Source organism: Rana temporaria, chromosome 11 (genome assembly GCF_905171775.1).
Source record: "Rana temporaria chromosome 11, aRanTem1.1, whole genome shotgun sequence".
Taxonomy (NCBI): domain Eukaryota; kingdom Metazoa; phylum Chordata; class Amphibia; order Anura; family Ranidae; genus Rana; species Rana temporaria.
Window position 1 is genome coordinate 113,366,735 of NC_053499.1, and position 26,085 is coordinate 113,392,819.

At 42.2% G+C, this 26,085-nt stretch overlaps 1 protein-coding gene across 1 annotated transcript in view; it reads right to left on the reverse strand.

Annotated features, from left to right (window-relative positions):
• Positions 1-22,828: 22,828 nt before the first annotated feature.
• Positions 22,829-26,085, reverse strand: part of SART1 (spliceosome associated factor 1, recruiter of U4/U6.U5 tri-snRNP) — a 42,283-nt gene continuing 39,026 nt past the window's right edge. The window contains exons 18-21 of the mRNA XM_040328845.1: positions 25,496-25,631; positions 25,326-25,415; positions 24,682-24,803; positions 22,829-23,413 (exon numbers count right to left, since the gene is read on the reverse strand). Of these exons, the coding sequence (XP_040184779.1) occupies positions 23,395-23,413; positions 24,682-24,803; positions 25,326-25,415; positions 25,496-25,631 (367 nt within the window). The 3' untranslated portion in view covers positions 22,829-23,394. The remainder of the gene's footprint in view (positions 23,414-24,681; positions 24,804-25,325; positions 25,416-25,495; positions 25,632-26,085) is intronic.

A 26,085-nucleotide genomic window follows, 5' to 3' on the forward strand; every position in this document is an offset into this window, starting at 1 on the left:
TAAAAAATACTGACCATTTTGAAAAATAATTATTTTTTTGTAAAATGTTATAACAAATCTTTTTTTCAAATATTTAGGCAAAAATTTATTCTGGTACTCTTTGGTAAAAATAACCCAAATTGGTGTGTTATTTAGTCTGTGTGAAAGTTAGTCTACAAACTATGGTGTATATTTGAAAACTGCTGCTTTTGGGTTGCGTCATTACATCAGGCTTGATCAAAGACCAGCTATTCGGCGCTCAATGCACGATGGAATATGCCAAAATTTAAAATTCCAAATGTAGATGAGAAATCGGCTAAATGGGGATGTTGAGGATTACAGTCACTGGCAGCTTTTCAAAGAATCAGGAATCCTCTGGCTATGGGGGGGGGGGGGGATGGAGCAGGGCCCCAGATTGGCATGGATAAAAACATTGGCCCGGATTCAGAGAGCAATTGCGCCTGCGTAACCATAGTTATGCAGCGCAATTGCTTACTTGCGCCGGCGTAACGAATGCTCCTGATTCAGGAACCTCGTTACGCCGACTGCAGCCTAAGATATGCGTGGCATAAGGCTCTTATGCCCGCATATCTTGGGCTGCATTCTTGCGATGGCCGCTAGGTGGTGTTCCCGTTGTGCTCAGCGTATAGTATGCAAATTGCATACTAACGCCGATTCACAACGTTACGCGAGCCCAAAAACGTTGCCCTGCGCCTCCGTAAAAACTGCGCAAAGGTACCTGAATCTACCCCATTGTTTAAGCAAGAACACACTTGTAAAACTTGGAAACGGCTGCCGTTGTCCGGATGGACTGGACAATGGCTGTAGAGCACAGGCAGGGACCCGCAGCAAGGGTGGAATGGTGGCAGTGGCTCAAGCCTTAACAACAACGCTGGCAGAGACCTGGGATGAATGGGAGGCAGCAATGCATTTCTGAGGCCCTGCCTCCCTTATCAGGCAAGCCTGCCCAGGAAAAGGGGAAATGCTTTAATTATGACAGCTCAGGAGTAGCCAGTAAGAGGGGAATGGGAGGAGTAAGCCATCTACAAATGCAAACTGAAAAACGAGAGAACAGCGCTGTTTTCTGTATTATATTTAAACCACATTGTGTTATGGCGACCTAACAAAAGGTTGCTAGAACTTTTATAAATCTCCAATTAAAGTGCTTGTGTTCAAACATACAAAACTGGAACAATCACAAAGATTTCAAAGTCCCAAAATAAAGTACTCATTCCCAGAAATTGATGGAGAGTTCTGTACTTAAGCGAGCTGGTCGGTAAGTAGGCATGGTTTTTCCCTGGGCATTCCCCAGGTTTTGTTATCTGCTTTAGCCTTCCAATGCTACTTACTGCTATGGCCAGCTATAGATGGGGCGTTGGACACGTTTGTTTCACCTGTGGTGCTTGTATTGGTCCAGCAGCGCACCAACACCTTTGCAGCCATTGTGCTACATGCTGGGTGTTTGGTGTGCTCCTGCACCTTTAAGGAGGGGTGGCTCCCCTTCAGTCCACCTGCCCCTATCTATCCATTATAATGCATGTGCCTCCATTGTGGGGACACTCATTGTTTAGTGTTAGGACCACAGATTACAGGGTGCCTTGGTGCGGCTCTGTGGCTCACGCATGCGTTTGCAAATGCGTGCGAGCAAAACCCCTGTTTTTAACGCATACTTTTAGACAGGTTAATTGGTGGTTCTGCGAGCTGGTCGGTAAGTAGGCTTGGTTTTTCGCTGGGCATTCCCCAGGTTTTGTTGTTATCTGTACTTAAGTGCTCAGACACGGTGCCCCCACATAGATGTAAACTCACCCCTCAGAGTGGACCATCTATCACTAGTATGGTCAAACGCACTTGTGGGGCAACCCCTGTAGATCTCCTCTAGACTGGCGTTGTCTGGGATAAATGTCCCTCATGCAGATAGATATGACAAGAAAAACTTCATTGCGCAGTACCTTTTTACTATGATTTTAAACTTGGAATACATTTTTTAATCAACTTCCATGTAGTGGTGCCTATGTCCTGCCACCCAGTGTGAATAGCAGGTATATTATCCGAGAAATCTGACCATGGAAAATGGTGAAACACTTCCACGGTTGTTGCTCGATTTCCAGAATGTTTTTTTGGGCGGAAGTGTGTTGCGATGATGTGAATCAACCTTGACGTGTTTCAGCCTATTGGATAGGCCATCGTCAGGAAGTTGCTGATGACGATATGACATACAGTTTTGTATGTTTGAGCACGAGGACTTTAATTGGCGATTTCACTTAAGCGACTTGGTAACCGGTCGCAGGCCACGAGTGGAGTGGGTGGATGGATAGCAGACCACTCCGCTCTATAGAGCGCACTCTACTCTCAGCACACCAAACTCGCAAGTAATAGATGTCTTTGGCTCGGTGCAGGTAATCCACAGGTGCATCAATTTGAAAGCAGCCCAGTAACCACTGCAGAACAGATATGCCCATATATACACTGTAATTTTAGTAATAAACTTTACCTTTAATAACGGTGTTCTATTTTATTCCATCCCAGAGCAGGAGGTCGTGGGCCATATCAGAGGGCTCTGCGGGCCACTGGTTGGGCACACCTGCTCTATGTCTACACTAGTGAAAATGTGCCAACTTCCCGATATCACGAATGGACACTAATTACGCTAATAAATTGGACTTTAAACGGCACATGGTTAATTCATGTAAAAATCTAGAGGTTTTTATTGTAGAAATATATCATTAGGCGGCTTCCGGAGCATAGTGGTCTATTAAAACATATATAAACAAACAGAAGAAATAACATAAGTAACATATTTTAATACATAAAACAAAAATTATAAAATCGGGATTAAATTTAAATTTAATCCTGATTTTATCATTTCTTTGTTTTATGTATTAAAATATGTTACTTATGTTATTTCTTCTATTTGTTTATATATGTTTTAATAGACCACTATGCTCCTGAAGAAGCGTAATGATGCGTGTAACATTTAGAGCAAGAAAAGTTCTTCTGCATCTGGACCCAGTTTAAGGCTATTCACTTCACGCCTGTATTTTTCACAATGCCCACAAGCAAAATGGCAACGGTGTGGACATAGTTAAAACTATGCAGAGCGGCAGCGGATTGTAAAATGGTAAATTACCAGATTTATATTATAAAAGCGCCTGATGAAAGGACATACATTTAAAAAATGCTAATTGTGGTTGGAACCCTGCTTTAAGCCCCGGACCATATTGCTGGTCAAAGACCAGGCCACTTTTTGCGATTCGGCACTGCGTCGCTTTAACTGACATTTGTGCGGTCGTGCGACGTGGCTCCCAAACAAAATTGGCGTCCTTTTTTTTCCCTCACAAATAGAGCTTTATTTTGGTCGTATTTGCTCACCTCTGCGGTTTTTAGTTTTTGTGCTATAAACAAAAATAGAGCGACAATTTTGAAAAAAATTAATATTTTTTTGCTATAATAAATATCCCCCAAAAATGTATAAAAAAAAATATCTTTTTCCTCAGTTTAGGTCGATACGTATTTGTCTACATATTTTTCGTAAAAAAAAATTGCAATAAGCATTTGATTGGTTTGCGCAAAAGTTATAGCGTTTACAAAATAGGGGATAGTTTTATGGCATTTTTATTAATTTTTTTTTTATTTTTTTTATTTTTTTTTTACTAGTCATGGCGGCGATCAGTGATTTTTATCGGTACTGCGACATTATGGACACTTTTGACACATTTTTGGGACCATTGGCATTTTTACAGCGATCAGTGCTATAAAAAATGCATTGAGTACTATAAAAATGCCACTGGCAGGGAAGGGGTTAAGTATGTTCCCTGGGTGTGTTCTAACTGAAGGGGGGGGTGTGGACTGACAAGGGGAAATGACTGATCGCTGTTCATACATTGTATGAACAGACAATCAGGCATTTCTCCCCCTGACAGGACCGGGAGCTGTGTGTTTAACGAGCGATTGCGGGTGCCCGGCGGTTATTGCAACCGCGAGCCCATATTGGCTGCTCGGCGAGATGATGTAAAGCTCAGCAGAGCTGACCTGCCGCCGTATAACTGTTATACGGCGGCTGGTCGGCAATCGGTTAAAATTATATTTGCAGTGTTTGGAAAATAGAATCGCTACTCCCTTCGTCTTGTTTTCAGCATTGGCCAAGTAAAACATAGGGAAATGTGCATGTAAGAATGAGGGGGTAAACTGCTGTGGAAAAGGAGTCTCCTGTAGGAGGACCACATCTATGCAACGAGCACGGTAGACCTTCCTTTTCTTGACTGAGGAATTTAACCCCTGAGTGTTATGAGAGATTATGCATAGGGGGGAATGTGTAGTATTACCATCAGCCATGGAGCAAAAGGGAAAGAAAGCTGACCAACCTATGGTCACCTACCTTATTCCATGTAGGAGATATGATAGGAACATATACTGTTATTGGGGCTAGCACGTTTGAGTACATCTCGTAGGGAAATTGCATCGGTAGGCAGGCTGGCTGGCTAGGAGAGAAAATAAATTAGTAGGGAAGGAGAAGAAAGAACATACAGAAACATCAGCAATATGTAATATACCGTAAGGCCATAACCAGGCCCGGAATGGGGGGAGGCGGAACAGTCCCTCCCCTAATTCAGAACAAAAAATTTTGCATAGCCCATATGAAGGGCTAGATACCTACTACTCAGTGTAAAAAAACAACCTGCCTGAGTAGTAAGTGGAGGAGCAATGCATCAGCTCCGGCCAGTGACAGCACACAAAAAAAACTGTAAAACATTCAAATGTGCAGAAACAGCTAACAGTTACTCCCTTTGATATAGCATTCTAGAAGATCTAATTGGGGGAGGCAATGTAATAGGGGGGAGTCCAAACTGAGTAGGTTGCCAGGCAAAGGGTGCAGTCTTGGCTGTGAAAACGATGCTAAGACCTCTAAACTGTGTCCTATCAACTGTCCAATTTGGTAAGGACCTAGGGGGTAATCCACAAAGATCCGGCGTAACGTAAATTTTACCATTTAAGTTACACTGCCTTAAAATTTCTACCTAAGTGCCCGATCCACAAAGCACTTACCTAGAAATTTTTGGCTGTGTAAATTAAATTCCGACGGCGCAAGGCGTTCCTCTTTTCATGGGGGCGATTCCCATTTAAATTAGGCGTGCTCCCGCGCCGGCTGAACTGCGCATGCTCGTGACGTCATTTTCCCGACGTGCATAGCGCGAAATTACGTTACGCCGAGCTTTGTGGATTGCGACGGGTCAATAAAGTTGCGTCGGGGGAAAAAAAAAAGATACGGCGAAAAAAAAAAATTCAAAACAAAAAAAAATCGCGTCGCTGGACAGAAGGGTCTGCTTTTACATGGTGTAAACAGTTTACACTTTGTAAAAGCAGCCCTAATTTTGCGTTTGCAAACTAAAACTTACGGAGAAAAAAACGAAGCGTAAAAGCTTCGTGGATCTCCGTAAGTGCTAATTTGCATACCCGAGGCGGCATTTAGACACAAAATGCCCCCAGCGGCGGATGCGGTACTGCATCCTAAGATCCGGCAGTGTAAGTCCCTTACACATGTCGGATCTTCTGCCTAACTATGGAAAACTGATTCTGTGGATCAGTTCCATAGTTAGACACAGGGATACGACGGCGTAACAGCAGTTACGCCGGCGTATCCCTTTTGAGGATCTGGCCCCAAGTCCAGATTCGGTCTTGGTGAACAGGCAACATTTTCCGCATTAGTAACACTGTGAAGAAAAAAAACAAGAAAATTCTTTACAAAATAATAATATCCTACAATCACATATACCCAATTCCATACCCACAGTTGATCCAGAGGAAGGCAAAAAAAACAAACACAGCAGAGCATGATCCAATTTGCTGCAGCAGGGGAAAAAATTCCTTCCTGATCCCCCGAGAGGCAATCGGATTTACCCTGGATCAACTTTACCTACAAATCTTGGTACTCAGTTATATTATGTACATTTAGGAAAGAATCCAGGCCTTTCTTAAAGCAATCTACTGAGCTGGCCAGAACCACCTCTGGAGGGAGTCTGTTCCACATTTTCACAGCTCTTACTGTGAAAAAACCTTTCCGTATTTGGAGGTGAAATCTCTTTTCCTCTAGACGTGAAGAGTGCCTCCTTGTCCTCAGTGTTGACCGTAAAGTGAATAACTCAACACCAAGTTCACTGTATGGACCTCTTATATATTTGTACATGTTGATCATTTCCCCCCTTATTCTCCTCTTCTCAAGAGTGAATCAATTTAGTTCTTCTAATCTTTCCTCAGAGCTGAGCTCCTCCATGCCTCTTATCAGTTTGGTTGCCCTTCTCTACAGGTGAGTTATGCGCCCCCTCGTCAGAGGGGTATATTATCCTTGACTCTCTTGTGTTTAGTCATGCCCCATAGTGAAGAAGTGGGGCTTGATGGGGAATGGCGTTTAGCAGATCCCTGCTGTGTGGTTGACGTATCCATCTCTGATCTCATGGGTGATGAGCTTCAGGTCCAGCAACAGACGCTCACCCTCTGGAAAACTGTGGAATACATGTTGTTTATGTAGCACTACCTCCGCAGGAGCTGCTGGTTATATTTTGGATGGCACGTTACCTCTATGTTCTCGCTGTCCAGGGTGAAAAGAGAGTCTGAAGAATTTCAATGTCCACACAATGCACTTCTTTTTCTTGGATTTATTTTGCAGAACTTTAGTAGAAAAGAAGGATGAGGGGTGAAAGGGTAGGTAGGTTCAGGTGCATAATCACAAATAAGTAAACACTCCTGTTTCCAGCAAACCGGTCTCGTCGCCACTCTAGCCAGAGTGAGTATTGCTCACCCGGATAGGTCCCTCTCACTGGCCTAGAAGCCGGGATGGCGCACAAAGTAAAGTACAGTCTCTGCCACAGACATTCATTTGTTGATAGGACACTTTGGTCCAGAATCCTCTGCCACAGGATTCAGCACCCGGATCTCTTTAGCTTTGTTTCTTTAGAACTTTTAGATCAGACAGGCGACACTGTCAAGCCCCTCAATGAAGTTTCCAGGCCTTCTCTCAAGGTAATAGCCTCTTGCATGGCCCTCTCCAGGATAGGTCTTCCCCTTGGCTTCCTTCATCAAGTGGCTTCCTCCCGCAGGACGGACAGCGCAGGATCAACTTTGCAGTACAGGCCCCAGCCAGATAACTGGGCCCACCAGACGAAGCCGCAGCCCCAGGACAACGTGGTCCCGGAACCAGGATTTAGAACACGCACCTCAGGCCAGGCGGGCCACGAGGCGTGCATGGACAGACGGACCCCGCACCATGGCGTCTGTCCCCTAAGTACCCCTCCCCAGCATGCACAGTGGGGCGACAACTCCCACTGATTCGTTGCTGAGGGGGACACTCAATACACCTTGAACTTGCTGCTGCCACTCTTGGCCTGGGGTGGTAATGACACCCCCAGGCGAGCAATGGTGGATACTCTCAGCACAGCCATGGCTGGAACAGAGGCTAAATTGCCCTTAATCACTCTGGTCTGAGCCAAATAACAGCCCAGACCCCCACTAAATTTAAAGCAACGCCTGTTCAACAGGAGCAGGGTGCTACATTTACCTTTGTAGGCGAATTTTAGGGTGAATGGGAATGCCCAGTGGTATTTGATGTCCTTCTTGGTGAGGGCTTTCAATGATCGTCTCTTTTCGATGGTGTACGAGGAAATGTTGGCGAATATTTGTCTGGCTTTCCCTTGGTACTGTATCTGGTCCTGTTGGCAGAAGCGTTTCATCACTTCTTCCTTGATGAAGTAAAAGTGTGGTTTTACTACAATGTCCCTTGGGGATCTATCTTTCCTCGGAGGGCCAAGGGACCTGTGTGCCATATCCAACTCTAATTTATGTACCGGACCGAAGAGATCAAGGATTTGATAATCTCCTGTACTGCAGACTGTACATCAGTAATGATGTCTGGTAACCCTCTAATCCGAAAATGGTCTCTCCTCGAGCGATTCTCGAGGTCATCGATCTGGGCCTGAGAGGTGGCGAGCTGTTCTTGCATAAAATGGTTTGCCCTGGATATAGTAACATCCAGCTTGTGTTCTATGGGCCAGATCCACAGCCAGCCGCCGTAACTTATCTTTTCCCATTTAAGTTACACTGCCGGAAAATTTCTACCTAAGTGCCCGATCCACAAAGCACTTACCTAGAAATTTTCGGGTGTGTAACTTAAATTCCGCCGGCGCAAGGCGTTCCTATTCAAATGGGGGCGAGTCCCATTTAAATTAGGCGCACTCCCGCGCCGGACGTACTGCACATGCTTGTGACGTCATTTTCCCGACGTGCATAGCACGAAATTACGTTACGCCGAGCTTCGTGAATCGCGCCGGGTTTTTAAAAATAAAAATAACAGCGTCGCGGGTAAGAAGGGTCTACTTTTACAAGGTGTAAACAGTTTACACTTTGTAAAAGCAGCCCTAATTTTACACATGCAACTTAATACTTACGGAGAAAAAAACGAAGCGTAAAAGCTTCGTGGATCTCCGTAAGTGCTAATTTGCATACCCGAATCGGCATTTCGACACAAAATGCCCCCAGCGGCGGCTGCGGTACTGCATCCTAAGATCCGGCAGTGTAAGTCCCTTACACATGTCAGATCTTCTGCCTATCTTTTGGAAACTGATTCTGTGGATCAGTTCCAAAGATAGAAACAGGGATACGATGGCGTATCAGTAGATACGCCGGCGTATCCCTTTTGAGGATCTGGCCCTATGTGTTCAATCCTGGTTCCCAGGTTTTGAAAATCTGCTCTGATTTCCCCATGTGATCCTTACAGCAGTTTGGGCTAAGCCTTTGTCCAGCAATTCAGAGATTTTGGAAAACAAGTCAGATAAATTGAAGGTAACATCAAGAGCCTGCTCTGCTTGTGTAGATATAGAACAAAAGAAACAACAAGAAAAAGCAGGCGCCACTTAGTAAACTGTAAAACTTTTACTATGATATGTAATAAAAGCACTCATATGTATTTTTGAAGATTTCAGGCATATGGATGCTGTCCTGCGATTCGTCTTTGCCCAGCCAATAGATGTGGATATCCCTTGGGTCTCTGCAACAGCGCTTGTGTTGTGCTGTATAGCGGATGCTATCTAGCTTAGTCTGTGCGATGCGGTGTGAAGGTGGAGGCGCACAGATGTGCTGGCAGGGATGCCGGAGCGCACGATGGAGCGCACGCTTAGGGACGCTATGGTTGCGGTGGGGATGATGACGTCATCGCCGGGGACAGCAATTGTGCGACGCGTTTCCGTGCATGTGCTGTGGTTAGATGGGAAAGCAAGCGCGCACCTTTGTCAAGCTGGCTGTAGGGGTCACTACAGCTCGTTTTTATATGCCTCCCCTAGGTTGCCATCTTGTGGCCAAATAGTATAATGTCCTCTATGATGAGGAATTAATACTATAAGAGATTTTTCTTTTACCAAAGGAAAAAAAGGGGAGGGGGACATGGAAAATGCCGGACTCATTGGGCCTAAGCTATACGGTAAATACATAAATAACGCGCCCAAGATACACACAATTCAATACAACTTATTTAAAAAAAGGAAAAAGGGTATAGTTTAATATGTGGGTGGGTTTAAAATGGAATTATCTATGAACATTAAACTAAAAATAAAAATGAATATGGAAATAAATCTGAGGATAAAAATAAAAAAATAAATAAAAATAAATATAAATTGAAGAAAAAATATATTGAAGAAAAAATATAAATTGAAGAAAAAAAAAATATATATATATATAAAAATAAAAATAAATATAAAAATAAAAATATATGAAAAAACGTGGTAGGTGTAAAAGGGTGTAGACAAGTGTTTGAGAAAAATAATTTGTATTTATATATGTACATATGCTTTTGTATGTGGTGCACATGTATGTATTGATGGGGCTTTTGTTATATACATTGAGCTTATGTATATAGGTTGTTTTAAAACACGTTGTCTCTGAAAATAAAGGTCTCTGAAAATAATAATGATAATAATAAGACTGAAAAATCAATCTATAAAATTGTGGAGACTTCTAACTCTTCGTTTAGGCCTCCTGGCCTAAGGGCATCGAGGGAGTACAGGGAGTGCAGAATTATTAGGCAAGTTGTATTTTTGAGGATTAATTTTATTATTGAACAACCACCATGTTCTCAATGAACCCAAAAAACTCATTAATATCAAAGCTGAATATTTTTGGAAGTAGTTTTTAGTTTGTTTTTAGTTTTAGCTATTTTAGGGGGATATCTGTGTGTGCTGGTGACTATTACTGTGCATAATTATTAGGCAACTTAACAAAGAAAAAATATATACCCATTTCAATTATTTATTTTTACCAGTGAAACCAATATAACATCTCAACATTCACAAATATACATTTCTGACATTCAAAAACAAAACAAAAACAAATCAGTGACCAATATAGCCACCTTTCTTTGCAAGGACACTCAAAAGCCTCACATACATGGATTCTGTCAGTGTTTTGATCTGTTCACCATCAACATTGCGTGCAGCAGCAACCACAGCCTCCCAGACACTGTTCAGAGAGGTGTACTGTTTTCCCTCCTTGTAAATCTCACATTTGATGATGGACCACAGCTTCTCAATGGGGTTCAGATCAGGTGAACAAGGAGGCCATGTCATTCGTTTTTCTTCTTTTATACCCTTTCTTGCCAGTTACGCTGTGGAGTACTTGGACGCGTGTGATGGAGCATTGTCCTGCATGAAAATCATGTTTTTCTTGAAGGATGCAGACTTCTTCCTGTACCACTGCTTGAAGAAGGTGTCTTCCAGAAACTGGCAGTAGGACTGGGAGTTGAGCTTGACTCCATCCTCAACCCGAAAAGGCCCCACAAGCTCATCTTTGATGATACCAGCCCAAACCAGTACTCCACCTCCACCTTGCTGGCGTCTGAGTCAGACTGGAGCTCTCTGCCCTTTACCAATCCAGCCACGGGCCCATCCATCTGGCCCATCAAGACTCACTCTCATTTCATCAGTCCATAAAACCTTAGAAAAATCAGTCTTGAGATATTTCTTGGCCCAGTCTTGACATTTCAGCTTGTGTGTCTTGTTCAGTGGTCGTCGTTTTTCAGCCTTTCTTACCTTGGCCATGTCTCTGAGTATTGCACACCTTGTGCTTTTGGGCACTCCAGTGATGTTGCAGCTCTGAAATATGGCCAAACTGGTGGCAAGTGGCATCTTGGCAGCTGCACGCTTGACTTTTCTCAGTTCATGGGCAGTTATTTTGAGCCTTGGTTTTTCCACACGCTTCTTGCGACCCTGTTGACTATTTTGAATGAAACGCTTGATTGTTCGATGATCACGCTTCAGAAGCTTTGCAATTTTAAGAGTGCTGCATCCCTCTGCAAGATATCTCACTATTTTTGACTTTTCTGAGCCTGTCAAGTCCTTCTTTTGACCCATTTTGCCAAAGGAAAGGAAGTTGACTAATAATTATGCACACCTGATATAGGGTGTTGATGTCATTAGACCACACACCTTCTCATTACAGAGATGCACATCACCTAATATGCTTAATTGGTAGTAGGCTTTCGAGCCTATACAGCTTGGAGTAAGACAACATGCATAAAGAGGATGATGTGGTCAAAATACTCATTTGCCTAATAATTCTGCGCTCCCTGTATATCCAAAAAGTTTCTCTTTCACATAGGCGATGGAATCTTTCAGCCTCAGTTAATTTATTAGATATTTGCTCTATTATCCACACTCTCAGACCCTCAGTGGATTTGTTGTGGCATTCTAAAAAGTGGCAGGGGACGCTGTGTTTGTCCCTACCTGCCTCAATTTTCCTTCTGTGTTCGCCAAAACGTTGGCGCAGTGGCCGTATGGTTCGACCAACATAAAGGAGTTCACAAGGACAGGTTAAAACATAGACCACAAATTCTGACCCACAGTTGTAGAATTCTTTAAATGTATACGTTTTTCCCTTACTTGAAAACATTTTTTGCCCATGATTGACAAAATTGCAGGTTTTGCAAGTGGGCTTTTTGCATTGGTACATCCCTAGTAAGGAAATCATAGGGATGAATTCTTGTGCAGGTGTTTTCTTCAATTTACTCGGAGCAATTTTGTTTTTTATGTTTGTGGCCCGTCGGTAGGTGGTGGTAGGGACATCTGATAGTACAGTTTTTAGGTGTACATCCTCTAATAAAATAGGCCAATGCCTCTTGAAGATTGCTTCCATGTCTTTATGACTTGTATGGAATTTGGTTATGAACCGGGTGTGTTGTATTGGTGCTTTTTTTTTGGAGGGTTGTGGATGGTTTGAGATCACGATAATGATCGCATGCTTGGTTTACAAGGGAAGCTGGGTATTTTTTGTCAAATAATTTTTTCTTCATCAAAACACTCTGTTCAACGTAGTCTTTGTGTTGTGTGCAATTTCGCTTAAGACGACAGAATTGGCCCTTTGGAATGTTGTCAATCCATTTCTTGTAATGACGGCTGTTGTAATGGAGTAGTGAGTTGCCTGCTGTCGGTTTGAAATGGGTTTTTGCTTCGATTTTACCATTTTGGTGGTATAGTTCGAGATCTAAGAATGTTCGTTTTTCTTGATCGTGGACGAATGTGAATGATAGGCCGTGTGGGTTGTTATTGCAATGGTCTGCAAAAGTTTGGATATCTTCTATGTCACCATCCCAAATGATGATGATGTCATCTATGAACCTGCCATAGTATATTAGATGTTTCAGGTGGGGGTTGTTGGACCAAATATAACCTTCCTCCCACATACCCATGGCTAGATTGGCGTATGATGGAGCAAAATTTGCGCCCATGACTGTACCCATGATCTGTAGGTAGAAGTCTTCATTGAATGAAAAGTAGTTGTGGGTTAAGTCAGTCTTATTATTATCATTATTATTTTCAGAGACCTTTATTTTCAGAGACAACGTGTTTTAAAACAACCTATATACATAAGCTCAATGTATATAACAAAAGCCCCATCAATACATACATGTGCACCACATACAAAAGCATATGTACATATATAAATACAAATTATTTTTCTCAAACACTTGTCTACACCCTTTTACACCTACCACGTTTTTTCATATATTTTTATATATATATATATATATATATATATATATATATTTTTTTTTTTTTTCAATTTATATTTTTTCTTCAATATATTTTTTCTTCAATTTATATGCAGAGACCATCCCACAGATCCATCTGCACAGAGCCCAGGGTCCGCTGTGACCATCATGCTGTATCCGACTTGATGTTAGTACTAACATGCAAGTCCACCTTAGCTGGTTGTAGTGGGGTGAATCACACTGGTTGCTGTATCTTAACCACTTAAGACCCGGACCTTCATGCAGTTTTTTCAAAAGCTCCATACCAGTGTGCACCTTGCACCAGTGGACACCACTGTTTGCACCACCATTTGGCGTTTAAAGAATCGGACCCTTGGTTCCTGTCCACGGATTAGAGTTGGAGCGAGTACACCTACGGTGAGGTTCCAGTCCAGGCCTACAGCCACCCAACAGGATACCCCGTGGTGAGTTTACCACTATACCAACATCCAGCCGAGCAGAGCCGAGCCGATCCCTTACATGCCTTTGTGATCTGTTGTCGCTGACAAGCAGATCCACGACATCTGGTAAGAGTATTCCATCTATTTTCGATTCTACCGTGCAGAAAGTTCTTCCAAAGATGAGGATGTGGTCATACACCCCATATTGATGGACTTTTTTCTTTGTGTTTTTCTTTTTGTGCTGGTTGTTTTAAATGGACACTCATTCACAGGTTATTGTGTTATCATCACATTGATGCATAATTTGTTCTTTATAAGAATTTTTTAGCGCTGCATACCGTTCCACCATTTTATTTTCAATTTTTGTCATATTGCTTGTGTGGCTGCTCACTTGATATTTAGATTAGCGCAGTATCTCCCCCTTTTCACATTTTCAATTTATATTTATTTTTATTTTTATCCACAGATTTATTTCCATATTCATTTTTATTTTAATGTTCATAGATAATTTCATTTTTAACCCACCCACATAATTAAACTATACCCTTTTTCCTTTTTTTAAATAAGTTGTATTGAATTGTGTGTATCTTGGGCGCGTTATTTATGTATTTACCGTATAGCTTAGGCCCAATGAGTCCGGCATTTTCCATGTCCCCCTCCCCTTTTTTTCCTTTGGTAAAAGAAAAATCTCTTATAGTATTAATTCCTCATCATAGAGGACATTATACTATTTGGCCACAAGATGGCAACCTAGGAGAGGCATATAAAAACGAGCTGTAGTGACCCCTACAGCCAGCTTGACAAAGGTGCGCGCTGTGAGTTTGCTTTCCCATCGAACCACAGCACATGCACGGAAACGCGTCGCACAATTGCTGTCCCCGACGATGACTTCATCATCCCCACCGCAACCATAGCGTCCCTAATCGTGCGCTCCGGCATCCCTGCCAGCACATCTGTGCGCCTCCACCTTCACACCGCATCGCACAGACTAAGCTAGATAGCATCCGCTATACAGCACAACACAAGCGCTGTTGCAGAGACCCAAGGGATATCCACATCTATTGGCTGGGCAAAGACGAATCGCAGGACAGCATCCATATGCCTGAAATCTTCAAAAATACATGTGAGTGCTTTTATTACATATCATAGTAAAAGTTTTACAGTTTACTAAGTGGCTTTTTCTTGTTGTTTCTTTTGTTTTATGTACCTGGAGTGTCGCTTCAGCTCCCTTTGCATGGCTGCCCGGAACCATAAACTGTAACTCACACTCAAAGCACACCTAGCTTACAGGACTTCCACTGAGGACACTCTTTTTTGATCCACATGGTACACCACATGCGCTTTATTGCAAATATTTGTGTAGATATAGAGTCTGGGTAAGTGGGGGGTTACTTCCAGAGAGGACAGTCCAGAAGGCCCCATGGAGCGCTCTATTAGGGACAATATGGATTCAGAGGAGGGGATGGCAAGAGAGGGATCAAAGCCCGGTAACTTTGGGTCATATGAGAGGGTCGCAGGGTGCACAACTTGCCTGGCTGCTGTGGAGGTTTCAGCTGCGGTCTGGGCTTGTGTCTGAGGCGCAGCCACCTTCTTGGATTTATATCAAGAGAAGTGGAGGTTCCTGAAATGGATCTGTTGTGACTAGCCAACATCCCCAACTAACTAAATATGTAAAGTTTCCCCTCACGGGCAGGACTTTATAGGCAGAATGTAGAACCACAGTTTAGGTAAAAAAAAAAGATTATAAATATTTATTATACAGATTTCAAAATCAAAAACTAGTAACTAAATTTAAAAATATATATATATATATATATATATATATATATATATATTTTCCTGTCATAAAACCATTTAAAAGTGCAGGTAATGCATGGCCATGCCAAGTATGTAAGCACTGATGGTGTAAACACACAAATAAAACTGTTACATATAGATCCTACACGTCACAGAGAAAGACTCCTTCTTCAGGGAAAAATCCAATATGTGACATAAGTTGTAGTCTAAAATAGAAAAAATATTAACAATTTTACAAAAAGCATTCATTTGATCAGCATACAATACATCAAAAGATGGACCATGATAAGGGCAGGTATATTCTGTTGCCGTATACTCACACATGTAAAAAGCAGTGCAGCGCTCAAGGAAATAAAACAAATAAAATATCAATAGTCCAAAGAAGAGCAGAAGAACCACAGAAGAAGCAGGATTCCTTGGATAGTGAATGGAGTGCTGAGATCAATCACCATATATCCAAACAAATGTGTCTCCTCCACCAGAAGTGCAAACCGCTCACCTGAACGTATGGACCTCTGAATGAACAGCAGGTCAATCACGCTTTCCCTTACAGAAGGGTATTGGTAAGATAATGTCTTCACATAAAATCCCTCACTCAAAATCCTAAAACGATGGATGGCCTCCAGAAATGCTCATGAATGGAATGTGATCATGTAAAAGGTATAAATCAGGGATGTCCAAACTTTTTTCAAAGAGGGCCAGATTTGATGAAGTGAACATGCGTGAGGGCCGACCATTTTACCTGACATTCTTTGAACCATTAAAATTCGGTCTAAGTGTGTTAGTTCGAGCACTAATAGACTGCCCAACAAGAATTCTCTGGCCTTTGTGGCAGTCCATCACAGTTCCCCAGTCCATCCCCACTCCATCACATATGCCTAGTCCATCCAGAGTCTAACCCAGATTCCCAGTGCATCACAGATCCCCAGTCCATCCCCACTTCATCACAGAGCCCACTCCATCTCAGACCCCTCCCCCATTACAGACTCCCTCCCCATTACAGACATAAGCTGGGAAGCATGCATGGCAGGTCCAGACAAAGGGCGGGACTTTTCAAGTGAAAGGCAGGTGATTGGTTGCTGGGACCGCCCCACTGTCTAGCAACCAATCACCTGCTTTGTAACTTGAAAGATCCCGCCCTTTGTCCGGACCTGCAGGGCTTCCAGACTTCTGTGAATAAGGTGTGTGGGGAGGGGGGAGTGATGCGATGGTGTAGGAGACCTGCGGTGCCTCCCATGTAATGAATGATGTTAGCGGCGGGCAGGATTTGGCCCGCGATCCACCATTTAGTGATAAAAGTTTTATATCACAAAGGATATATACCAGATATATTGAGCCCAATTAGGCATACGCCCAATAAGTCAACAGAGCTTGTGGTGTAGCACACCCAGGGGAGGAAAGTATATTAGCATACACAGCTTCCAATGTAGACATATGAGGCGGAAGACCATCACAATATTGTTACCAGTAGGGTTCAACCAAGGATGCAGTGACACAGAGGATGCCTTTTTAGGACGAAACGTCAGGAAGGGCTCTGCTGATGCCACTGCATCATTTGACTTTATCTACATGCTTTTAATATCTTCTCAAATGTGAGTGTCCATTTTTTACTTACAATAAATGTTTCTTGTTGAAATGGTATCACACTATGTGGCCTATTTTCTCTTATTATAACAATCTATTATTTGGATGAATTGCCTTCGAGTTTGTGGCACTGCATCCTTGGTTGAACCTTACTGGCAACAATATTGTGTCAGTCTTCCGCCTCATATGTCTACATTGGAAGCTGTGTATGCTGATATACATTTCTCCCCTGGGTGTGCTACACCACAAGCTCTGTTAAATCATTGGGCGTATGGCTAGTTGGGTTCAACATATCTGGTAAGCCTCTCTTTTTTTATAGGTGGTGGAATACCTACAGACAACTGTTTTATTATTACTCACCGTGGAGAGTCACTTCATCCACTGGAAACACTTTATGGACTATATATAAACTATGTACTAGCACATTACATCATATGTAAATGTGTCACTGTTCACTAAGCGCCCAGAGGCGATTCAGTTTGCATGTGCCGCGCTATATAAGTTTTTCATTCATTCATTCATTCATTCATTCACTATATATTTTATAGAATGACAATATTTGATTTATATTGTATGCACCACAGTGACTATCTGCTATCAATACATGTTTGAGTAGCAGGTATTCACATTTATCATATTTCGCGCTGCACTTTAACACTTTGAATTTAGAACACTTCTCTGGTGGAGACGAATTACAAGGTATTGTCACGATGGTACCTCGTTTGGCGCGGATAACTAAAATCCCTGTTTCAGGAGATGTGGTCAAGAGGGCACAATGCTCCACAGCTGGTGGACAGACATGCCCGAAAGTCAATAGATTTTGGATAAGAATTTATTTGGTTTATTCAGTGACTGGAGTAAATATAGTTAAAAATGCAAGACAGCCTTATTTTCTGACCTTTTGAGTGAACTGCCCAGACACCTCAGGTCCCTCATCTTTTTTTTTATCTTTTTGGCAGCTAAGATCACTATAGCACGAGCATGGAAAACCCCTCTGATAAACCTAGCATTAGTGAAAAACAAAATTCCCTGGATCGTGATAAATGAAAAGTAAACTAGTTACATAGTTAGTCAGGTTGAAAAAAGAAGTCCATCCAGTTCAACCATAAAAAATAATAATATCCTACAATCACATATACCCAATTCTATACCCACAGTTGATCCAGAGGAAGGCAAAAAAAAAAACACAGCAAAGCATGATCCAATATGCCACAGCAGGGGAAAAAAATCCTTCCTGATCCGAGAGGCAATCGGATATTCCTCAGATCAACTTTACCTATAAATGTTAGTACCCAGTTATATTCTGTACATTTAGGAAAGTATCCAGGCCTTTCTTAAAGCAATCCACTGAGCTGGTCAGAACCACCTCTGCAGGGAGTCTGTTCCACATTTTCACAGCTCTTACTGTGAAGAAACCTTTCCGTATTTGGAGGTAAAATCTCTTTTCCTCTAGACGTAAAGAGTGCCCCCTTGTCCTCAGTGTTGACCGTAAAGTGAATAACTCAACACCAAGTCCACTGTATGGACCTCTTATAAATTTGTACATGTTGATTATATCCCCCTTATTCTCCTCTTCTCAAGAGTGAATAAATTCAGTTCCTCTAATCTTTCCTCATAGTATTCTTTGTGACCAACAAAATCAGTTTGAAAGGATTTGGAACCCTTCGATTCGATATCGCCAATCACCGTGAGGGGCAGGGGGAGAGGTCAGTAATCTGGAGCGTGGAGATTGATCGCACGCACGCACGCCCTTTTTTTCCTTTCTCTTCTTTCATTTCTTCATACAAACTTACTTTGCCACCTTAGTTGGGCTCTAAAGTACATTAATCCCAGCGTATACTTAATAACTACGTTTTCTTTGACTTTAAGCTGGGAAATCTGGTTCCACCACATGATAGTCAGGTTCTACCCCTTCATTGCCTGGACCAAAGCCATCACAAGGCAAAGTGACTCATCTCCCTCTCTGAGGTCTTCATAGATGGTTGGCTTGGTTGGGACGGTTACAGTTCTTCCTGACCGTCCTAGTGACAGAACACGCCGTAATGGCTGTTGGACATTGCGTATGGCAGTGTTTCTCAACTCCAGTCCTCAAGGCGCACCAACAGGTCATGTTTTCAGGATTTCCCTTAGATGAAATGGCTGTGGTAATTACTAAGGCAGTGAAACTGATTAAATCCCCTGTGCAAAATAATGGAAAGCCTGAAAACATGACCTGTTGGGGCGCCTTGAGGACTGGAGTTGAGAAACACTGGCGTATGGCTTGTACCCTGCTCTTTAAAGGTATTCTTGCACCACACCTCTCAGAGATTCCATTTGCTGGACATCACCATCCCTTTCTCCCACGACCCGGGCATAGCATGGTTCACACAGACTTGCCCTCTGGGACCTGAGTCCCTCATCCCCAGCAGGCTCCTTCCTTGGAGCAGCTGACATGGTGGTGGGTGCGGTGCCTAGAGAAGGATTCAGAGCTTCTGCTATGAAGGATGGACCTTGACGGTGACTTACAACAACTAAATCTGGAAGAAGAATGTTGATGTTGTGTTCTGAGGTCTTTATCATCTCATGCCGGTTGCCTATCTGACCTAGGAGGACTCACAAAAACCAAAATAGGGTCGAAAGGAAAGGGTTAAAAACCCAAATGGCAAGCAAAGAAAATGAGTTAAACACACCCTCTCATACCTGCTACACAAGGGGGGCAACGATACATTCATAGACACAGACAGCCAACCTGCACCAGTGATAGAACCATAGCAGGATCGCACACACAGGCAGCACACAAGGGTGTATACTGGTAATGATTGCACATAGCATTTAGGGAAACTGCTGCAAGCTGCCCACCCAGAAATCCAAATAGCAACAGTACACTGCTGATTGAATTTCTCCATTGTAATGATGCCACAGCGTGCATGTAGAGTGCCTCGGCAAGAGTAACTGAGGGATGCTGGGCCTGAAAAGAGAGCGATGGCTTGGAATATAAAAGGCTGGAAGACACTAGAGTCAGGGAAGAAAAACACACACCACTGCCATGGAATATGCAATATAAAATTAAACATCACCGGGCTTAGGCTTTACTATCGCTTTGCCTGCCAATGGCCAGGCTTAAGCTTTTCATGGCACCGCATCCATCGCTCTTCCCCACCCTGCTAATAGCTGGGGACTACTGGAGACTCAACAGCTTGCCAAACAACCAGGCGGTTCAACCATGGACACTTTGTCCAAGGTAAGACTTCAACCATTCTGGTCCTTAGGGCAACAAAAAAAGAGTATGGCCTCCAGCTCTGAGAAAAATTGTATCGGAGTGGAGAAAAGGCAGGGTTAAACCATACATATTCTGCCATGGAGTCTGTCAGGAAACGTGTGTAGCACCTTCGAGTTTAGGCAGGGCTGCTCCTCAAAAATGTACTTGCAAGGAATAGTCATCTTGGCTAATTGTTAGAGATCAATTGATTTGTCCCTAAGTTTGGCCTTGTTGCACTTTTGTCTTCTACCACTAGGTGGCTGGGTATCTGGTGGTACTAGAAACAAGAAGGGCGTTGCAAGGTCAGATTATGGGTATATGGGTATATCTCAGCCACTAGACAGGGGTTTTCTTGAATCCCTTGGCCTGCTGTGAGAACCTATATATTTGGGTGGAGTCAGGTGATTGGTGTCCTGTGCCACCTGGACGGCTGTCTGGGTGGACGGGTGTTGTAATGCCCAAGCTGCCTGCGGGCATATCCAAAAGATGTCGCCACTAAGGAACCATTGACCTAGATCAGGCATATGCAAATAGCGGACCTCCAGCTGTTGCAGAACTACAAGTCCCATGAGGCATAGCAAGACTGACAGCCACAAGCATGACACCCAGAGGCATGATGGAACTTGTAGTTTTGCAACAGCTGGAGGTCCACTAATTGCATATCCCTGCCCTAGATAGTCCAAGGCAATAAGCAGTCAAAATCTTAAGAAAAAAAACCACACACCGTTTAACCACTTAACCCCCAGACCATTATGTAGCCTAAAGACCTGGCCACTTTTTGCGATTCGGCACTGCGTCGCTTTAACTGACAATTGCGCGGTGGCTCCCAAGCGCTATAAACAAAAAATAGTGACAATTTTGAAAAAATATTAAAATTTTATTTTGCTATAATAAATATATCCTCAATTTTTTTTAAATATATATATATATTTTCTCAGTTTTAAGCTGGTAAATATTCTTTTACCAAAAATAACGCAATAAGCGTTTGATTGGTTTGCACAAAATTTATAGCGTCTACGAAATAGGTGATAGTTTTTTTTTTTTTTTTTTTTATTAATAAAAATGCAATAAAAAAAATTAAACTAGTAATGGCGGCAATCAGCGATTTTTATCCTGACTGCGACAATTGGACACTATTTTGGGACCATTTATACAGCGAACAGTGCTATAAAAATGCACCGTTTACTGTAAAAATGACACTGACAGCGAGGGGGTTAAACTGTAGGTGGTGCTGTAGGGGTCAAGTGTTCTGATATTTCTTACTGTGGGGGCGTGGCTTAGCGTGTGAGGTCACTGACCGTCGTTCCGTATGACAGGGAACAGACGATCAGTGTCAGTCAGTCTCACTAGAAAGCACTGGGAGAGGTTTGTTTACACTTGCCTCTCCCTGTTCTTCCTCTGTGACCCGATCACGGGAAGAGAGCTTAAAGCGGTGGTTCCCCTAAAAATTAAATTTTAACATTGCTTTTCCCAAATGAATTACGATAAGAATCGGCCGGTTTTATTAAAAAAAAAAAAAAAGGTCCGTACATACCATTTGTTATATTCGTTCCCACCGCCACTTCCGGGTACAATGCTGGCGGTGGGCGTTCCTAATTGATGAACAGGCATCCGACCGACGCATACATCGCGTCACAAGATGCCGAAAGAAGCCGAACGTCGGTGCGGCTCTATACGGCGCATGCGCATGATTCTAATCGTAATTTATTTGGGAAAAGCAATGTTAAAATTGTATTTTTAGGGGAACCACCGCTTTAACCAGTCTGTGCCCAGTGACACCCAGGCACAGTAATGCCAGTCAGTTCCGCATTTCAGGGCCACCCATCAGTGCTGCATATTAGTGCATCCTCATCAGTGCCGCCTCAGCACACATCAGTGAAGGATTACAATATATATAAAAAAAAACAAAAAAAAAACAAAAAAAAACAAACACACACACACGTTAATCCCCCCCAAGGACACCAACAAAAAAACGTTAGTCCTCTGGGATGGGGTTATACAAGTACACACTAGGGGTAGCCCTAGCAAGTTTTTGCAAATTTAAAATTATATAAAAAATGGTAGTATACCTGCGTATAACCCATGGTCTATGAATACAAGTCTTGGCATCTGTACTGTATGGGGGGGTCTTCCGGTGGTCAAGTGGTTAATGTTACAGACTCATTTTATTGTTTGTGCCCATCTGTACAGTTCCTTTTCTCATTGGTGTGATGGTTCTGCACCAATAGAATCTCTAACGAGACATACAGTATTGATAGTACTGGCAAAAGTAGCTCTTTTCACCCAAGTTATGTAACATTGTGGTCGATTTACTAAAACTGGAAAGTGCACAATCTGCTGCATCTCTGCATGGAAACAGCTTCCAATTTTTTGTCAAAGTTTAATTCAACAAGCTGAAGTTAGAAGCGAACTACCAAGCACAGGTGCATCAGGTTTCAAACTCTTCAGTTTTAGTAAAAATCAACCCCATGTTTTCCAGCATTTAGTTTTTGTACACATTTGGCTTCGTAAAACATTTGATCTTCTTATATAAAATGTTCAAAAAAAAAAAAAAAAAAAAAAAAAAAAAAAAAAAAACATTGAATGGACCTTTTGTTGTGTCAATCTGTGTAGGGAAATGAATTGCTGGATCAGGAGTATATGCGTGAGTAATCAAGATCTTGAATTGCACAACATAAAAATGAGGGAAAAAAGTTACACCACTGCCCGATATACCACTTCTGAAGCATTTAAAACGGGGGGAAAAATAAAATAAAAAACCTGATATCGTTTTTAAAGTTTTATTACAGATCCAATAGGTAACCAGTGTTTTTTAATCAGGTAGAGAACTTAGAGCATTTCTGGATTCCAGTATACCCGCTTCCATCTACTCAAATCCTATAAATAAATTACAAAGTAAAACCACTAGTTTCCATGTTGCAAACCAGTGCATCACAGTCCTATTTGTCCTTTCTTTTTAAATAATTTTATTTAAAAGACATTTTATACACAGTACTGTATGCATTAATCCCAGGGAAGCGAAAAATTATACAGATATCCTCCTAGATTACATTCTGCAATATTGGAATATCGATTCACCTTAAAAAGTTGTCTTGATATGTTTCAGTTTAAAAAAGGAAAAAAATGGTACAAAATAACCTGTTGGCCAGAGTCACCTGTCGGCTACAAATGGATGGGTACAAGGAAAATTTGCCAATAAAGGTTGGAAAGACCAATTGAAAAAGTTGGTGAAACAAGTTTTATTTCATGACATCCACTTTCAGATTTTGGCTTCTGTCCGCACAGAAGATGAATGTTGCCAGTTCCTTCTGCAAATTCTGGACAAAACACACTTATTTTATAAGTGTGTTCCTAAAAGAAGAAGAAGAAAAAAAAAAAAAATTACCACAAAGGTTTCCATTTAAGCAGATATTTCAATGCTGAACTACAGGCAAAAAGCTAAATACACACAATACATATACAGGATCTGTTCTATTAGCTTAAAAGGATAAGATCACCTTTCGTAACAAGTTACACCCATATTCAGGGCGTAACATGTTACGAAAGGACTAAGTAAAACACTTTTTTTTTTTTTTTTTTTTAGGTCTAATGGGCACAATAATGAAAAAAAAAATTGGGATGGAAACTCCACTTAAGGAGCTAATCTCTCAGCTGCCATGTTCTCTCTTAACATACCCCTTGCACTGCAGCCCAACATTTTCCTTAGGCCCACATACACTCACCTTGCATGTGCTCCCCCCTGGCAGCTACTTGCTCCTCTACAGCTGCACCGAAATTGGCTGTATTGGCAATGGGACATCAGAGATGCGACTTCCTTGGTCATGCGACAGTGCTCAGGTGTAGCAATTGGATGCTAGGTGTACACAGGTCATACGATCCTCTAAACTCAGGTTTATATGCTGGCTGTGGAGGAGCTCGTGTCTCACCCCCCAAAAAATTTAAGCCTGCAGCCAAATACTGTAGCTGCTGACTTTTAAATAAAGACACTTACCTGTCCAGGGATCCAACGATGTCCTCATCCAAGCAGATTCTCCAAATCGGCTTCAGTTGTAAGCTCCAGCAGCTTGGGTAAGGAAAAACAGGACGGTTTCCTACTGCGCGCGCGTTGCACTTTGTGTCCCCCAGAAGGCAGTGCTGGGGCTGAACCTCTGCACAGATGGTCCAGGCGATGTGACCAGGTACTTGTTCCCTACTCCCCCCTCAGAAAGTGCAAACTATGGCAGTGGAGAGGGGGGAGGATGCAAACAAGTGAAACTTCCCTTTTGGATGAAGTTCCGTTTTAATGTAAAAATAATAAATGCTGAAGATTTAAAGCAGATCGAGAGTCATATCAAGAACTCAAATATCCAGTGGAAGGACTAACCATTTCAAAGTGTAGATGATATAAAAATAAAATAAATAAATCTAAGTAGTAAGTGTGCAAGCAGAAGAGTACTGGGAACTACCAGAGAATGTATTGCACCACAGGTGCCATTTGTGAGAGAGGACCTACATTTCACAGTTGATAAATATTGTATGCATGTATTAGATAGTCCATCATAGATCAGACTTTTCATATCAGTAACAAATGTAGGATATAAACCAGGTTATGTTCACATTTAGTCATTTTTGTTACTCACGCAGTCATACTCTTCCCACTTCCACTAAGGACAATGTAAGGGGTCTTCTGAGCTTTCTGCTTTTCCTGAAGGAGTGCCACTGTACCAAGAGGAGTATCACTGGAGCTCATCTTCTTTAGAAGCTGGTAAGGGGGGAAAAAAAAAAACTCATAAAGACCCCTTTCACACTGGAGCGGTTTGCAAGCGCTATAAACCAACCCTAAACAGCTGCTGCTGTGTCTCCAGTGTGAAAGCTTTCACACTGGAGCGGTGAGCTAGCAGTACCATTAAAACATTCCTGCTAGCCGCATCTTTGGAGCTGTGAAAGAGCGGTGTGAAATCAATGGGACACCGCAGCTATATTGCTGGCAATACGCCCAGGCGCTTTGCAGTGGTTTTTAACCTGACGCTGCTCACGCCCCAGTGTGAAAGGGGCCTTAGACTCTGCACAAACATGTCAGGATCTACATATATTCTTTAATTAGTTAATTTAGTGGAAGGAGCTTTGTGGGTCACAAACCTGGATTTCAATACCAGGCTACAAATTATATTTCTATATCCAAGTTATTTCTAGTTCTTCCTTATTAAAAGCATCTGAAGCAAAAGAATCTGGGCTTAGAAAATATTGCACTTAAACATGCATTTATTACTGCACCAAGACTTACTGCTTCCTCATCCAATTTTTTCATGCGTCTCTCGGTCTTCATTTTGCCTGAACCTTTGCCATGGAACCGATGAGAAAGTTGTCTAAAAGCCTGTGAAAAACAAAAAAAACAGATTACAGAAATTGTAAAATGCGTCTGTTCGAAGACGAGAACGTGGGGGTGAAGCTTACCTCCTTTGGACAGAGCTTCCTTCCAGTTTCATCCACGTACTCGATCTTCACATCTGGCCTGTAGCCGTCCTTTTCCTTGAATTCTTGTGTAAACCCTCTGTACTCTTCTCTCCTGCTATATTTGTCATCTATTGCCCTATTTATAAGCGATTGTTAAAATGTTAATATTTTTTAATAATTCTAATGAAGTTAACTTTATGAATTACTTCTGTTGTAGATGCTGGATGTTCTTTCCTAGGTTAGCCCCCAGCAGAAAGTTAATTCACTGCCAAAACAGCAAAAGGTGACCAACACACACCTTGCTACCTATGTAGTGCAATGCCATTTCTGACCCACTGAAACTGAATATTTACTTAATAATTTTCCTGCAATTCCCATGGTCTCTCAGGCAGGCCTGTGATAGGAATCTCCATATTAATGACCGTGACACCAGGGCCCCTGGCATGCATATTTTTTTGGGGAGAGGGATTCAGAAAGCAGCAAGTTCAGAGCATTTCAGGATGTCAGAAACGGCACTTCATTATTTTCTTAGGACAGGTTTCTTTTAAATCTGGTCCTCGTAACTCTCATATGCAGTTACATCACTTAAA